Source organism: Musa acuminata, chromosome BXJ1-8 (genome assembly GCF_036884655.1).
Source record: "Musa acuminata AAA Group cultivar baxijiao chromosome BXJ1-8, Cavendish_Baxijiao_AAA, whole genome shotgun sequence".
NCBI classification, from domain to species: Eukaryota; Viridiplantae; Streptophyta; class Magnoliopsida; order Zingiberales; family Musaceae; genus Musa; species Musa acuminata.
Genome location: NC_088334.1, coordinates 45,297,679 through 45,316,015, shown reverse-complemented (window position 1 = coordinate 45,316,015; position 18,337 = coordinate 45,297,679). Strand labels below are relative to the sequence as shown.

At 35.4% G+C, this 18,337-nt stretch overlaps 1 protein-coding gene across 1 annotated transcript; it reads right to left on the bottom strand.

Annotated features, from left to right (window-relative positions):
• Nucleotides 1–1,710: 1,710 nt before the first annotated feature.
• LOC135588152 (alpha-L-arabinofuranosidase 1-like) lies at nt 1,711–17,452 on the bottom strand. Its single transcript, XM_065080145.1, has 18 exons — nt 17,112–17,452; nt 16,379–16,575; nt 15,868–15,922; nt 13,705–13,916; nt 13,091–13,212; nt 12,844–12,997; nt 10,827–10,896; nt 9,199–9,344; nt 9,008–9,053; nt 8,877–8,929; nt 8,252–8,396; nt 5,355–5,473; nt 5,166–5,237; nt 4,943–5,046; nt 4,552–4,608; nt 3,913–4,114; nt 2,210–2,350; nt 1,711–2,031 (listed from the first exon to the last, which is right to left on the bottom strand). Exons 2-18 carry the CDS (start codon nt 16,553–16,555, stop codon nt 1,909–1,911), a joined length of 1,998 nt encoding a protein of 665 aa, XP_064936217.1. The 5' UTR covers nt 16,556–16,575; nt 17,112–17,452; the 3' UTR covers nt 1,711–1,908.
• Nucleotides 17,453–18,337: the final 885 nt, after the last annotated feature.

Here is an 18,337-nt window from a genome sequence, read left to right as displayed (position 1 = left end):
TGCACAAAGTATTTGCTAAACTATTGTGAATCATGTGATTAGTTATACCATTTAATATTTTGTTGCATTCAGTTTTGATTTGGAATCGGAATTCAACTCTGGTTTAATTCGAAACCGTAAATCATTGATTGATTTAATTTCGGATAGGATGTAGTGCTGTTCTATCATATATTGATGACAAATTAATTCAAAATCTAAGACCTTATTTGATTGTTTTAAATCTTTATTTAATCCGAGAAAAAATTGGAGATTTAGTTTTTTAGAGAGAGAGAGAGAGAGAGAGAGAGAGAGAGAGAGAGAGAGAGAGATGGATATTGATGTCTCACATTTCTCTCTTCTGCCCTCTCATGAGAGCTGTTAGATCTGCATTTCTATTCTATTTCCTGTTCATATCTGCATGACTCATCAACAAATTTTGGTTCTTATGCTGGATCGAAAGAGAAGATTGCATGTCCTACCTTAATTTGATCCTTAAAATGCCAAACATTAGTAGAAACACCACCTCATAAGAACACAGGATTACAATTTTGATCCATATGGATGTATCGATCCTTGCTCGATAAAAGGCTTGGTACGGTTTATATCGAGGTGTGCCGACGATGCATCAAGGCATATTGTTGATATGTCCAAAATATTAAAAAAAATATCTAAAAATATTTAAAAAAAATAAAAAAATAGATTATAATTTTTAAGATATAAATAAATATAATTTTAGTAAAAATAATATAAATTAGGATAGAATAATGTCATATATCTTTTTCAAACTTTGAATAGTAGTTTTATTGTATGTTCCAGATCGTCCTTCCATTAATATTGAATTATATATAAAATTATATATATATATATATGTTTGTCGAATTTAATCTTGAAATTAATCCTACGACATAATGTATCGATGCATTATATGTCATTGGTGTATTAATATGGTGATAGTCAATCTGATTATCATAAACCACATGTCTGAGGTGGCTCTTGAGACAATGACAAATATATGATGCGGAGCATAGAGAATATTAGAACTTTTACTTTTGTTATTGATCTGTTACTCCGTATTGTAAGATTGATCATCGTGCAATTGCTCAAAAAAGTATGATCAACTATTATTATATTATTGTTAACCGTAAGATTCTTCATAATACGATGATTGTGAATACGATAAGTCTCACTCTGTGTCTACATTATGTAAGTTTTGTCGTATCTAGTTAAAATCATCCACAAGCTTTCTCTTTCCCTTTCGTGCATAAACTTGACTAATATCTCATTGAGCTTCATGATTTAAATCTTAGGTGATATGTAAAATACTGCTACTCTTGAGAATAAAAGAGAGATGTGAGTGAAAAAAAATTTAAGAGAGTTTAAAAGATTAAAATAATAAAATAAGTTGAAAAAGGAGGAAGAAAAGGATTTTAAAATTCTTTTCTAAGTTAAAAAATCAAATTGGCTGTTTGAAATAGAATGATCTCAACCCTTGATCAATAACAATCGAAATATGATCATTATCGACCGATAGAGGTTGGTAACTATTGGATTTCGATCATTACTGTCCGGTACATATCTCATATCACCCAATACGAGATCAAGTGATCAATACCACTTGATAGCAAATAGTCCACGTATCGATATCCAGTTGAACGGGTACATATCTCGCTTGTACTGAACATGATGCATCGGTATAATAAACGTTATGACATAAAACATAAAAAGACATGATAGCCGTAAATAGCACACGTGAATATCTTATTTTTCCAATCGATGTGATGATAGAATTAATTATCCACATCTTAGCACGCAACACATCCATTTGGTTCGTATATATATATATATATATACACAGACACACACATGAAACAACCCTTTATTCATTCAGCCATGTCATAGGCTTTATAGCCACTTCTCATCCCCTAATGCTTAGATTGCAGATCTGTATTCCATCGGGATCAGCGGCAAATCGAATGAAGTAATGGAATGCGGTGAAATCGCAACATCCATCTCCGTTCCAGTATTTGGTAGCTTACTTGAGGCTGGGACGACCTACATAATTCAACATGCAGAAGATGTATCAAAGCATCCAAAAGTGAAAATTGAGTTCTTCTCTTATCGAGGAACTTGGAAATAACGGAAGCTTCATTACATGGATAAAATGTTCCACAAAAAAATGGTGAATGTAAATCTCCAAAGCGTACCGAATAGAATTTTCATTTATCATTACCTTGTTTGGTTTATCAAAGGAGTTTTCGTCCATTAAATCACCAGATGTTAGTACAGTTGTGGCACCGAATGAGTTGATGCCAGCTTCTAGGCCACTCACAGAGATCTTCAAATTCACAGTATCGCTTCCAAAGTTGACTATCTGCAAAAGGGATTTGGATCCAATTTTGTCAGAAAATAATCTCAACCACACCACCAAAATGAATTTGCTGAATGTTAATTCATGACTTTTCCCGTTTACACACGATGAAAAGAAAATTAGATAGCCATACTTGATGTTAAAATGCAACCATTCTTAGACACAAGACTCTGAAATGAAAAAACTAACTAACAGAAGCAATTATGGGCATCTTCTAATTATTATTGATATGAAATGTGAATAATAAAGCATTGTTGCATAGGTATCTATGTAGACAAACTGAGTAGAAAAATGAGTTTCATCATGTACAGGTACACTAAAATGTCTGCATGATTCAAATTATCTAGCCGATAAAAGTCACACGAATGACATACAAAATGATGTGAAAGCTCCAACAGTTTAACCTGCTCACAATGATCGATGGCGACAAAATTTTAAATTCAGACCAGTATTAGCAATGTTCAAATGAAATAATTTTCTGAATAATAGTGGAACTGATCCCACATCAGGGTCAAGTGAAATAATTTTCACATCATATAAATTTTTAATTTTTCATACTAGTATTAGCAATGTTCAAGCGAAATAATTTTCCGAACAATAGTAGAACTGATCCCACATCAGGGTCAAGGGACATGTCTTGACCAACAAACTCATGACAGGTTTAATTGGAACTATGAAGGTTCGTCAAGGTGCCACCCTGTGAGTTGGCTTTACGTGGATGCATAAGCAAGCGTACATGAAGATCTACTACGGAATAAATAACATAAAAAATTTGAGGGACGACAAAGTTGGGAAAAGCTAGTATAAGCAATACGAGGAGGCGAAGGACTAATAGAAAAGGCGAAGAAGAGATCAGATGATAAAAGAAGAAGAAACAAAGAGGACGGTGGAAGGGTGGATTAAGTTAAAAAAAGGAGCAGATGAAGGGAAGATGAAGTCCTAGGAATTTAAAGAGGAGGTGAAGGTGGTTGAGTCAAAAACTATTTAGTAGAAAAAGTTGTGGGGGACTGGATATGAACGAAGGATGATACACCCTCCACATGTCATGTTAGGTCACCATCATGCTAAATAACCATCTCTTTTGCCTTGGTCAAACTTACCTCTTTTTGTACACCTAAAACAGAGCCTAATCAGCGGTTAAGAGATATATTATTAAATAGCACCTTCTCCATTTGAACACACTTATCCAGACTAAATTAACCTTCGAGTGAACTGAATATAAATGAAAACCACATATGTCATTCATACGAAGCTGATGTGCCACATAAGCAAATATGGTTTAGCACTAAGCTAGGTGACTACAGGTTACGGCGACTACAGGTTACAGCGCTAAGTATTAGATCTTCAAAATGATGGAAGTTTCTTTGATGATTTTATTAGTCAAAGAGTGAACAATCTTATGCATAAAATGGCAATCCACGTAGAACAGAAATGATTTATTATTGAAACAAAAGAGAAGGTCCAACAAATAATTGATTACCAGCATCAAGTTAGCAGCAACCAAACCAATATGAAACAAGAGCTAATGAGAAGAACAGGCAGCACATAAAGGCCAAAGGGATCACCTTTATTTTCAAGTTTTTGCTGTTGTCAGCTGGATCCTGCCAAGTTATTGTGGACGCAACCAATGCAGCACCAGAGAAGTTGGCTTGAATTTTGGTAGGGTGAAAGATTGCACCACTGGATTCCTTGAAGAACAGTTGCATCCAGTAGCTAGGAGTTCCATATTGCTGCCATGAATTGAAGACAATAGCATCGGGATTCCACCTACAGAATGTAAATTAACCTTTCAATTACCACTGCTTGTACTGTTGAAAATGTAAGGAAGACATGAATTCTTTGAAGGAATTATATGTTTGGCCTTCAAAAAAACCTTAGATGCCCCTCAAAAATTTAATTTTGCATCTACACCCTCCAAAACTATTCTTTCTAAGAATATATTCCCTTAATATGGGTACTGATGCAATTCCAAGTTTTCATGATTTTGCATGACCATTCAAAATGACATACAATAAGAAACTTTTAAGGGGAATTTGTGAATGCCATCTATTCTTAATCCCATTATATGTGTGCATTCCATATATGAAACATTAACAAAAGCAAATTTATGCAAACACCTAAGAAGCCAGTATGGCAATCCTAAGGACTAAACATCAGAAAAATGTGCAGAGGGAGAAAATTAATGTAATATTCCCAACATTTACCTGCGATCATGGGTATTGACAAAAAGTGGAGCATAACTCGCCATCTCAACAACATCACTACATTCAAAGAAACAACACAAGAAATTGATGATAAGCGATGTTTGTCAATAGTTATGATAAAGAAAAAAGATCATCTCTAGTATCCTTCATTGTACCGGGAGAGGAAAACACTGCCTAAGCATATTTCTCTCAGTTGTGCATAACAATTAGCTCAAACTATACATTATAACTTAGTATGCATGGCTAAAGATAAACATCGGATAGTCAACAATCATAAGCCATATGTCTAAAAATGAGCTTAAGAAATCATTGAGCATGTAAATATACACATCCTGCTAACACAATGAGGAATGCAGACATATATCTAGAATATTCTTGATGATGAAAATACCTATTCCTTTCTAGCCCAATGAGGAATGCAGCTTCTCCTAATGAAGCTAAAAGGCTACCGGTACCCGCATCTGATCCAGTCACAGCATATTCACTAACAAAAGCCTGGAATTATTTCAACAGAAAATAAGAATCAAACACGATCCTTGCTCGTCTCATAATTATGAGTATGTCAGAAAGCATCAAATACTCAAACAAAGTGTTAAAATTTGTAACTGCAATACCTTAGGCCCATCGCGTGATGTGCGATCGAAATGATTGGTCATTGAAAACAAGTTGCGGGCAGAGGTATAAACCTATGCAGGAAATGTCATCTTAAGTAACTGAAAACTAGACAACTCAGCGTATTCATGATTAACGAAAATAAAAAATGAAGAGAAAATTCTCCCAACTGCACTCAAAACAGTTCTTACATGAAAATCATAAAAATCCGCAGGATGATCCAATGGTCTAGATGACCCATCACAGTTTGATATAATTTTAATGTCTGGATAGGCAGCTTTTATTGCATAGTAGAACTTCATGTAGTTTCCTGTCCAAGGACAATTTGACAATCATCAGATTAGTTTTTCAAATTTTATTGTTGCAATTGTCGAAGTATAATATAGACGAGAAAGCCACCCAATAGCAACAGAAAAATGGATCTTCTGAGAACCTAAAAACAGCTTCAATTCAATGACATATTCTTGTTGGAACTTCAATTTTCAATTGTAAACATCAATACACAGTAAAGAAAGAATATTAATCAACATGCACGATTGAAAATTTGCAAATACATCACTTTCTGCTATTTGACAGAACTTACTTTTAATTGCTTACATGGCTGGAAGAACATAAAAAATATGTACAAGCAATAACTAAAAAGAAAATGTATGTAAAACAATAAGTTGTTTTCATTAGTTACAAGGTTTAAACTCAAATGTAACAAATGGAAGCTTTGAGAGTATATAATATTTTGCTACTATATTCTTGAAATTTGAAGATTGTTAATATAATCACAACCAAGAATGGAACTCTGTTCTAAAGAAGCATCTTTCACCAGCATTTTATTTACTAACTACAAAGTTGAACCTCTAATTTATTTCAAAGAATTTTGATATCAACAGCCGCTAAATTTGCAATTTTGTACAATATGCTAAGTGAACTGAGAATAAATGCCTAGTACGTCTGATGCAAATAAATTATGAATGATTTTGGCATAAAATGTAAATGAGTAGACTACAAGAACGATGACTAAAGTATACAGTAAGCCCAGTGCCTAAGAAACTATATCAATATACCTCCTATAACTGCTTGCAATCTTCAATTACTCCCTAATTTTATCTAATTTAGTCTTAAGGTCAGTGCTTGCTGAACTACTGACTTGTTCTTCAAGATACATGATTGCAATAAAAATATAGCATATGCAATTTCTTTTCTCGCATGTTAAAAAAGTTACAAGTGTCTCGAGTTGAAATTAATGTTCATATGCTGCTGACATACTAAGAGAAAAATTACTATGCACTAAAGAATAATTAAAATTCCAAGACAAATGAGCGTTCAGATAATGTGCTTGTATGATACATGCACATTGGAATGATCAATCTGTGCTAATCTACACCAACTCAAGGAGAGGCAAGCACAATGTTGGCATGCCTAAAGCACAGAAATGCACTGACAAAAATCGGCAGCTAATCCATGCACTAAAGTATCACAGCAAGCAAAATAAAAAGGTGTTTGTTAGTATGATAAAAGATTTTTTAGATACATCTGTAAACTACTTCCTAATACCAAGATAATGGAACTAATTAGAATTCAATATTGCATTGAAAAATATAACCATAAATTTGAAGGCAGTGACTTCCCGCCACCTTGGATTAGTTTAATAGGTAATCAAATCATTCTGAAACTTCAAGAAAACTGTCCAAATCTATGCAGTTGATCATAATCACCATTGCTAATTATTTGTCTCTGTATAAAGGTCTTAGTTTTCTCTTGGTTGGAGCTACTGGATAGCATAATTTTAATATATGAAATAAGGTCCCAATTTATGAACTGAGATTCTAACTTCTTGTGATTAAGAAAATATTATCTGAATAAATTTGTATTCAGATTTTTTTTTATTGTGGTCTACTTTGAAATGATAAGCCACATTGGATTTATTGTCTCGTTATTTTATGATAAACTATAAGCCATGGTTTACTTTACCGATCTGTACCAGTGTATTGACCAGTTGTCAATATGGTATGTATCGAGTTGTACCGAGCATACCGACACATTGTATATGGGAGTGTACCAATGTACCACCTATACTCGTCCTCTATCAGATTGGTATGTATCGCCCATACTAAGCGATATGTCACGGTATGATGAACCTTGCTATAAACTTCATATATCACGTCCCAATTTGGTAAAAACATTAGTCACATCACTGCATTAAACATTTTCATCTCGATATGTTATCAGTATGAAAATTGAAATACTTTTGCAAAGGAAAGTTTATTCCATACTCAATAATCTATGGAGTTGATCATAATCACCATTGCTAATTATGTGTCTCTGTATAAAAGGTATTAGTTTTCTCTTGGTTGGAGCTACTAGATAGCATGATTATAATACATATTTCATATGAGCCTCAGTATCCGGTGTTCTTTCCCCTCAAACCTGTTACCAAACTCTAATGCAGTGGCAGTCACATCAAAAACCCAGTTGGAATAGATAGAAGTTAAACTCTTAGATCACCCTAATAATAAACATGTTGCCACTGGTTTGCCAATATTGATTAGTTAAACCTCAAATCATCAATTAAACTATTACATGTTTATTATTTAAGCATCAGTTGGTGTTTGGTACTTGTAGATACATAGACTCAAGTGACTAGCTAAAAAGAAACTAATAGAACTTAAGTAATCAGTTCCATGACTTGTACTCTCTTATGGTAATACATTTTTGCTTAGCATGGCATAGAATCATATGAAATCAATTGGGTTGGGTGGTTGTTGACTCTATTTTACTGAAGGTTCAAATTGCTGATATAATCAAGTATATGTAACCAGAACTTAATTTTGTGGAACAATCATTCTTAGTATTACAAGGATTCACGCACAAGAAAATCCATGAGTTTGACATGAACAATAGTAAAATTGCCCGGAACTCATAAGTATAATACTATTACAAAATCCTATTGATATAAAACTAGATTATCTCATTCACATATAGGAATTTTTTTAGAAATAGATGCACACTTGTTTAATATTTGAATTTTTGGTATGGTCACCGATTAATTGATAAATAAAGACATAACAAACAATAGAACACAACAACAACATACCTCGATAAAATTTTTTCCCGCAATCCTCATTTCCGATAGCAACATATTCTAACTGAAAAGGTTCTGGATGTCCCATTCCTGCCCGAACAGAGCCCCACTTTGAATCACGGCTTCCCCTAGCAAACTCGATACTGTCTAGGACATCCTGAAATAAAATAAAATTATAAGCAATTCATGCAAAAAAAGTTTGGCTTAAGTAAAACTGTGAGGAAAATAATGGTTTCCAAAAAATATCTTCATAGGCAAATCATGTGGGAAGCAGTAATATTCATAAAAGAACAGATCTTATTTATTCACATGCTGTAAAGAAGTTTTAAGTGAAAATTCAAGATTTTATTAACAGTTACAGCTAATTAAACAACATAATACCGGAAAAATTAGATCACTGTATCCATATGCTATATTTTCTGAAAAATTCACTGTAAGCATGTGTACACAAAGAATACTATTTATCAGGAACTAATACATATACTAGTAACTGTAGCAAAGTACTTCTGGTTATACATATGTAGATAACTCGATACAACTTCCATCAATTGTCCTTTAAATTCATCAGGAACTAATATATAAACTAGTAATGATCAACTTAGCCATTATAATATAAACTGCTATGTTCAAGACATGCCTGTACAAAAGGAAGGATGGCGGTAGTATCGACTTCATCATTATGGCTAATTCCTGTAACAAAACAAGTGCAACGGATAAATGTAAATGTTGCTTATTCAAGCCCTTTATCTACAAGGCAGATGAAAGTACCATTATTGAACACCCATATAGGGGAAGCACCAAGGTCCTCAGCAAGCTGCAGTAAACCATGAAAATAAGCTAAGCAGACTCCTATATTTTATATATATATATATATATATTATGTATGTGTGTGTGTGTGCAGGTGCACATACAGACACAAAACCTCAAACTTGAGATCTAAAGAACTATCTTGATCCAACCTGAAGAAATTCAAGGTACCCCAGTCCATCGTCAGTCCAGTACATCCAAACATCGCCAAAGTGCCCAGGTCGCTCCTCCCATGGACCAATAGTTTCTCTCCACCGGAATGCATTTCGTAGCCATTCACCTTCAACAAAACAACCTCCTGAAATAATAAAGATTCAAGTCTTATAAGTTTGTCAATAATGTGAAGGAAAGAAACAACAGATAAAGATCTTGTGAGTTACTGTAGTAATAACATTTCAATTAGTTAACTTAAGCATATCAACAACAAGAAGCTACAAGAATCAAGAAAAAATAAATTAATAAGTTCTTCTACACTTTCCAGCAGATTTTCCATTCTAAAAAACAGGATTTTAGTTTCCCCAGTGCTAATGAATGTCAGCATGATCTAGCACATATCTGTGCCAATGCAAGCATGCCAGAGTGACACATGAAAAGAAAACAAGAGAGAGAGAGAGAGAGAGAACACAAAGAAGTACAAAATTATCCCACTTCCTTCCTCTGAGTCAACATTGCCATCATGGACTTGTAATGACAGTATTCCCCTTCATGCTGGGACTTCTTTGAAGAGAAGTTTCACAGGTTGCAAATTCAGGATGCCATAGTGCATTTAAAATTGAGCTAAACCAGATCCTATTGTAGTTTACATGGGCATCTTTTTGCTGTCTGTGTGGTTGAACCAGCTTTTGTTATAAATGATGCTTGATCAATCCACCTATACTGACTGAAACAAGTTTGTACCAGGAAATACACTAGCATGCAGCAAAGCATGTACGTCACTAACGAGAGTACACAGAAGCATGTAGAAATATTATTGTCAACAAACAAATGACTCTCAATAAGTAACATACAATATATACATGGTTCCATGGAATAGATAATATAACATTGTCAACCACTTGTTAAACTTAAACAATCACATCAGTTTCTCATAGTTTGTCTGTCTACTTTTCCTGTTTGATCTATCAGGAGTAAAATGTGAACCCGGTAAATGGATGTATACAATTTGTGGCAAAGCACGTTGAGAGTCCATATGGTAGTAAGTCCAAGAAACATAATATGCTGGAGTAATAGTTTGCTAAAGATGGCTTAACACAAACTTACTGGATACCATAGACAAAATTAAACACATTATGCATTTTCCCTTAACATAGTTGATAACAAAAAAAATATATGAAGAACAACAAAATGCTACATTTTCACTCTGCTAAAAATGATCATTTGACCAAACAAAAAAGGTAATATTCTTATACTAAAGTGAGAAAATTCATGGTGGGTTTTCAGTATTAGTCTTTTTTCCTACTAGACAAAGATAAATTTGCACAAAGACCCCACAACAGAACCCAATTCTGTTGCTCATCTACAATAATTGCATGCATGGTCATAAACGAAAAATTGGCTGCTCAGTTCTTAAAGCAAAAAAGAGAAGTGTATATGGTATCTTTTGCATGTATGTATGTATGTACATACATACATATATATACACACACACACACAAAAAAAAAAATCGTGTGTATATATATGTATGTAAATATAATTTGCAGTAATCAATGGGCAAATAAATATTTACAAACAGTATATGGAAGTTCTTAAAACTAAGACTAAAATTTAATTATTCTCATACCAGGAAATCTTATGAACCGAGGTTTCATATCTTCAATCATTGATATTAGTTCCTTACGAAAGCCATGTCCCTGTTCAATAGAAAACCATCAATAAAAAGAGTATAAACCAAGTTACAATGGCAAGTTCAAAATGTAAAATTTCCTTCTATGTGAGACTGGATTTTTATCCTGCTTCAAGAATCCTTAGACTTTGAGTTGTGTGGGAAAATACAAAATCTTTATAGCCAGAAGTTTGTGACTTACAACATATACTGTTTGATGTATGGATGATTCCTTAGTTGTCCCTTTTTGTTCTTATTCCTATTTATTCATACAAATTATTGCATTTCTCTAAACTAATGCTTTTTTGCATATGGTAAAAGTAAATATACACTTTAGTTTCTTTTGGAATATGATCGCCACTGTAGGAAAATGCATCTCATCAACTAGGATACCATGGTTAAATCTAAAGACAGAGGGGATCTTGGCATTAGAGATCCTACTATTGTTAAAAAGACATTTGTACCAAATGCATCATTACTAGTTTGAACAAGAAGGATAGATCATGCGTTAGGGTCTTCTCATCTAAATATGGGGATATCCATCCTTGGAAACAGCTTCCTTCAGGTAGGATTTCAAGATCCAGTAAAGCAGTTTTTAGCTTGGTCCGTTTGATAAATTTTGGATTCAGGAAACTGCTTGGGAATGACATTTCTATTAGGATGCCATAGTTAAACCTAAAGACAAAGGGAATCTTGGCATTAGTGATCTCAGTATTGTTAAAAAGCCATCTGGGGATATCCATCCTTGGAGACAGCTTCCATCAGTGGAATATATCCCTGTTAACCTCCATCTTTCACGCTTCTTTGATCGACAGGATTCAGTATATTCATCTCTCACAATGTCCCAAGGAAGACAACTTGGGTTTGGACTCTTAGTCCAAGTGGCATTACTTCGATAAGTAGCACCTATCACTGCTTAAGCAAAGGTTTAGGATTAGATGATTATAACTGGTGGGGCTAGAAGGCCATTTGGCATCTCAAAGTGGCCCCTAAAATTAAAGTCTTTTTATGGAAATTTTGCTGGAACAAATTTCCCACATCGAGTTGGATCTCGGGCATTCTTTGTGGTCAAGTTGATCAATGTTTCCTTTGTCAACTTCATGCTGATTATGCTAAACATATATTCTTTTGAGTGTTCTTTTGCACTGTCCTGCTTACTTGCAGCAGCAGGTTGGATATGTTTTCAAACTCTTCAATGAAAGGGCTGAGGGGTCTTGGCTTGATAAGGGAAAAGAACTTAATAAAGATTCCAATAGCAGACTGCTTTGTATTATTTATATTAACCTATGGGTCGTATGGACAACCGGAAATGATGCCAAAGTTCGCAACCACCCTTCCAATGTTTCTTATTTGATTGTGAAAGCCCTAGCCCTTGCCAATGATAGCTTTGATTCCTCCCTGGGGTCTGAGGAACTGTCAGTGAGAAAAGCAATACCTCTTCCTCTGGAACAGGTCAGGTGTGATTTTATTCTCCAAATTGATGGCTCGTTTGTCTCCTCTTGCTTACCTGCAGGTACTGGTTTTACCTAGAGGAGTGCTTCACTGGACCTTTTTGGAGTTGGAGGTGGTAGTGGCAAGGTTGATTCTTCGGTTGCCGATGAAGCCTTGGCACTTTTGAATGGCTTAAGAAAGGCTCATGAGCTGAATCTCTCTTCTATAAGGGTTCAGTTGGACTCAATGGAGATACTTAATTTTGCTATGGATTTACTCCAATCCCCTGGTTCATTAGGAATCTTTTGGATGATATTTTTGACCTTTGCAATTGATTGATGTCTCTATTAATCATATCCCTAGGAATTCTAACACAGTGCCTCACAAACTTGCCATTTTTGGGAGATCTCTTGTTTCTCCATTTGTTTGGACTGTAGCTGATCCATTAGCTGTGCAACTTGTATCGAACTTGTAACTCAATATAATGTCTTTCCTTTGTTAAAGAAAAAAGTAAATATACACAATCTACTATGCAAAAGCATACCTTGTAAGTGTCTGATGGCATAAGAGAAACTTGATCAAACCATATAACTCCTTTATTTGTAGTAGTCAATTGAAGCCTCGAGTTCATGTTTGTTTCCACAGATTCTAAAAGAAGCTCCACCCGGGTCCAGTTTGATACATCTGAAGCATCAGCTCTGAAAATAAAGGAAAAAAAAAGAAGCTCCTACATATGAGGATCTTGACTTTCAAAGGTTCTAGTAAATTTTTAAGCCTACAAAGATCCTCACAATATGCTGGCAGAAGCCAGTTTCTGCAATCCATCTGAGCTTGTCAATGAAACTGATATGTTAATTGAGTTGAGTGACCTGACGTACAGAATCAGCTTATATGTCTTCCCTTGTTCTATATTCTGAAATATCCCAATGACAAAGCAGGGAGAGAAAATGTTAAGCAGAGAATATTATTGAATTGTTTGGAAATTACTGTATATTTCAATAGTTAGAATCAATGATTTATAAACACATGTAATAGGCAGAAGCCCTCAATTTTTTATACAAAAAGTCTATACATGTAGATATCATGTATGTCTGTACATTTGTATAGGTGCAGTGATCCCAATAGCACCGAGTCAGTCAAATAGAATTTTCAAAGCACTCACATAGACTAAAATTATCTTAAGTGCGCTGTATTGGTTAAAATGGAAGACAGGAGAAGTAAGAAATTAAGCAAAAGTTTGAAGAGGTGGAATGCCACATAGAAGGTTAAAAATAACTGTGTCATGTTTCCAATTAGGTAGGCCAGTGCAGATTCTTTCAAGTTCAAATCAGCCCTATTCTTTTATTAGTGTTACTTGCAAATAAATCAAGAAAGAGGCATTGCATTCAGTACAAGAAGTACATACCATGCCCCAATATCCAGGGTTATATATGCCAACACCATCAGAAGGACAGATGACAGATCCTGTGTTATCACAGAGTACCTCCATTCTCAGTGCAACCTCGTTACGAGGGAAACAAGAAGTTCGGTCAGTTGACACATAAATGAAAGATTCTTGTCCAATGATGGACCATGGATCAATGTTTGAAGGTGTGTTAGGGCCTCCAGCTTCAAAACCTGAAAAAGATATTGTTCAGAGAATTGACAACGTAAAGAATAAAGAACATACCAAACAAGATTTAGTTTTTAGCTAAACAATTATTAAAAAAAATCATTTTTTTCATGTGCCAGCAATGGGAATAAAATTAAACAAAGCACATATGTGATTAGTTGCATTATCTTATTAATCATATTTTGACATTTATCACACCACTCACTATAATATAAATAGCCTAGCAGTATAATTTCATTGTAGTAATATAATTCCTTTTTTTTTCCTGAAATGACAAGACCAACTGAATTAGTTCTACTAACATTTGCCAATTTCGATGCCGCTCATGTGCCTTCTTGTATGAAAACATTGTAAGTAAGATATATTGTATGAAGACAAAACCCCTGGCTGGAAGAAAAAACCACAAAAAGAAAAAGCTCACGCAGCACCAGTGGCAAAAAAATTGATGTGCACAAACTCTGGTACAAGAAATATGTCAACGGTCAGACACCAAGCTATGATTTTTGTTTTTGGCCTCTTTTTGAGAAGGTAAAACATCTTTATGTATATTTGTCTTGATAAGGTTGTGTTACAAGGTACACTTTTTCTTGGTAGGCTGGGCCTGTTGGCATCAGAATGCCATAGATTATAGAGTTCAGTACATATCTGAATTTTTAATATTCACAGAGATATAAGTAGGTGCCTCGAGTTACGAAACACTTAATGCATTAACATAACCGAAATCTTTGGCCCTGGTGCTCAATAGCATTGTTATAAAATCAAACCTAACAAAAACAACATACCCATCTATCTCTAGCTTTTCCATCACACCATCTTGCATCCTGACTTTTCCATGATCTAGGGTATCCAAAGGCAGCATCAGCTACTTATTCTTCTCTCTATGGCATCTCACACCATCTTGTCTATACTCCAAACTTAGAACTCAAAAACCTACCAAATTTTGGACTTCCACTTCCTACACCAACCCATCCTTCCATTATTCTAACCCAAACATCAACTTGCCGAAACTCATGGTTCGCCTTACCGGTCCATAGCGATGTACCAACCAGTAATTGGTACGGTACATACTGATGTACGGACACATAGTACGGTGGGATATACTAACAAACTAGTATGTACCACTCATACCGGTCCTCTATCGGACTGGTATGTATTGCCCGTACCGAGCAATACATCGTGGTACGACAAACCTTGCTGAAACTCCAAACATGTTTCTCCTCAACACAAACTCAATTATCTTCCATGCAAGATCTATCATTTCATGGTACAAGAGCAATGCCAACACCTTCCTGACATGATATGGTACCAGACTAAGCCAGTTGGCACACCATTGCACCAAATGACACCAGCCGAAAAGTGGTTTAGACTAGTCCAACACCATTGGCACAACATAGCATGGTGTGGACTGATTTCACCATCAATCTAAGCAAAAAAGATGCTGAAAGAAAAAAAAACAGTTCTTTTCAAACGACTACAGCAGATACAACAAGTGTAAATTAGTAATTCAAAAAGTAGCAACATATTCATTCAAAAAAGTACCTTTCCCCACATTCAGCTTACCTATATATATCCTCCATCGCCACTGGTGATGGTGGTCATGGAAGTTGAAAAGTCATATAGGACATAGAATAGTGAGTATCCTTTCATTTCAAATCGATTAGAGAAGACAACTGGTGATTTTCTTTAAACAACTAGAAAACTTTTTTGCTTTGCTTTAGAATTTAGGATAGTTGAAAGAGGTGAAATGATTACTATCAATGATACGAGGAGAGGTGGAGGAAGATTTTAGATCTTAATAGAAACTATAAATAAATATTTAAAAACTCTTCCTAAGTTAAATAGATATATGATTTTTTACATGTCTCAATGATGGCAAAAGATTCATTTAGTCAACCCCAAATACTTGGGGCTTTCCGGCTCTGTTATTGTTGTTCCAAGATTTAGGGATTCAATTACCTCTATTACTCACAAGCTCTGCCCATATTCCACCTGCTCCAGCATGATTAATCTCCTGAATTCATGTAAAAATTCATTAGTTCACAACATGTGATTTTTACAAATAATAATATAATGATCTAGTTATCGTTGCCTTATAACCTTGGTTTAAATATTATACAAGACTTCAAATAGACCATATATACACTTGGAATATTTCTCCAGCAAAGGAATTCAAAGTACCAATAGATAAATGGGCTACCAACTTCCACCCAAAAAAATCGCACCAAGGATTAAGAGAATAGTCAGAATACAACTATTTCAATGCACATGAAGCCTTATCAACCTGATAATTTAGCTGAAAGTGGCACTCAAATATTCAATTTTCCTCTTGTTTTTATGCTAAGATTCCAACAGAAGTGAAATTTAACAGAAAACAGCAATAATATTAATTTCCAGAACCTAAGAGGCATTTCCCTGATTTGTCATGTGGCCAGATAGAGAAAAAGATACATGCAAATGAATTACTAACCTCAAAAAAGATACCAAACAGAGTATCAGGAATCTTTTGACCAGATTGTGGCGAAGCATCTACTGTCAGCAGCGCAGACTGATTTGCCTCTAACCCATGGGCAAAGCACCAAGGAAGAGCAAATAGGAGGAAAATGTAGCATAACATACCACCGTAAGATGTTTCTCCAACACCCATTACAATATCAGAGCATGAATCTGGTGTATCCAGAAAAACAACAGTGACACCCAAAATATAAGTTCAAAAGCCGTTAGAGGCGCTAAAAGTTAATTGCATAATTGAGATGAAAATACATATGGAATGAAATCGGTAAAGATCCTACTAAGTTGAATACCATGCCTTAACAGAAAAAGATAAAAGGAAACAAACACAATGCAATCTAAACCTAACAAAGTACACACCAATAACAAAACGTGAAAACAATGGCCATTTCAAGAGCCACAACTCCAAGCCAGAGTACACGAACAACAAATAAATATACAAGGCTCACCGGAAGTGCAAAATTCGAACACTGAGAAGCGTCCAAAATTCGAACATTTACAATAATTGAAGTCGAAGGTGGGACGTGGTTAATCAACAGAGCGAAGGACTCCATCGAAATACGTTAAAAAAAAAGCCGCGACTTCAACAAAGAAAAGACAAAACAAAGATTCTCCGCAATCATCAACCCGTACAATTGACTACGGCGCCGAAAATATTAGCAGCCGGCTAAGATAAAGGTCGAGTCTTTTACCGATTTCCGACCGCAAGAACAGGCGAGGGATCGAGGAAGCAAGGGATCGGATTGGACACGCAACGGAGGGCGCAGTGCGGAGCTGTGGTTGCAAAGGGAGATTAAGTAGGGGAGCGGTTCCTCTTCCTTCGAAGGGATGTCCGCTGAAATCACGCCAACGTTGTCGACCGGGGCGAGAACGACGACGGGTACATGTCGGGGGAGGCAGCGGCTCCTCGTGGCGACGGATGGAACAGGGCCCGTCGGATGGGGATCGGGAGACCGGAGGCGACCTCCGCACTCAAAGTCTCATTGCTTGCAAGCCTCCGCCTAATCCCCGGCGGGGCCCGGCCATGCTGTCATCCCCCCTTATCCGGTGACAGTAGTGGTTTCCTTTTTTTCTGTTTGTTTTTATCTACACAAATAATCATAAATATGATTGTACTTTCCAAAACAATTTTTTATTTAGTGGTTTTCACATTCTTCCCTCTAAATTAGTGCTTAGAAATACGAATAATGATCTAAAATATTAATCACATCATATTTATATTTTATATATAATTTTAAAATATTATTTATTTTACAATGATAATTATAATTAATAGTGATTGATTTGAATATACTCTCATGAAAATTATGTTTGAAGCGCGGTTCATAATTTCGACCACTGATATTAATTAGGGATTCAGTGCACCAATATCATATTATACCATATTGTACCGATCGATTTATCTTTGATTCGTGTATTGATGATGGCTTGTCATGTCATATGTATTGAATCGTACGAAACGGCAACATATATAGAGAGAAGAAAGCGTGGACGCTACCCACACTGCATGGAGCACAAATGTTTGTTGAAATGCCGACACTACGCCAACCACGGGATGCCAAGACCCGCGTCAGCCCCGGCGGCATTTGGACGCCTCTGACGACGCTGCGTACGTGAAAGCCGCTCATCCCAACAACCGCAACCGAGCGTGCAAGCGATCGTGGTCTTCACAAGCAGTAGTGTATATTCCTGAGACGGCCACCCTTACTCATCCTCGTGCCCTCCGTGCTTCTTTGTGCATGTGCAGTGAAGGTGACTGAAGAAGAACAGTTGCTGCTGCTTCTATATGTTTTTCCATTTTGTTTTCATCAAAGATAAATGGTGAAAATGAGATATCATCTTAATATCTTATTATTAATATTTAAAATGTTTAAGCTAATTAACGACCAGATCAATGTGTTAGATATATTTATCTTCA

Excerpts from the sequence above, each read along its gene's own strand:
- LOC135588152 (XM_065080145.1), bottom strand. The coding sequence starts at position 16,555 with ATGGGTGTTGGAGAAACATCTTACGGTGGTATGTTATGCTACATTTTC. Across the intron at positions 8,397-8,876 it reads CCATCCTTCCTTTTGTACAG|GATGTCCTAGACAGTATCGA; the intron begins GCATGTCTTGAA and ends ATTTTATTTCAG. Across the intron at positions 2,351-3,912 it reads GCAAAAACTTGAAAATAAAG|ATAGTCAACTTTGGAAGCGA; the intron begins GTGATCCCTTTG and ends TCCCTTTTGCAG.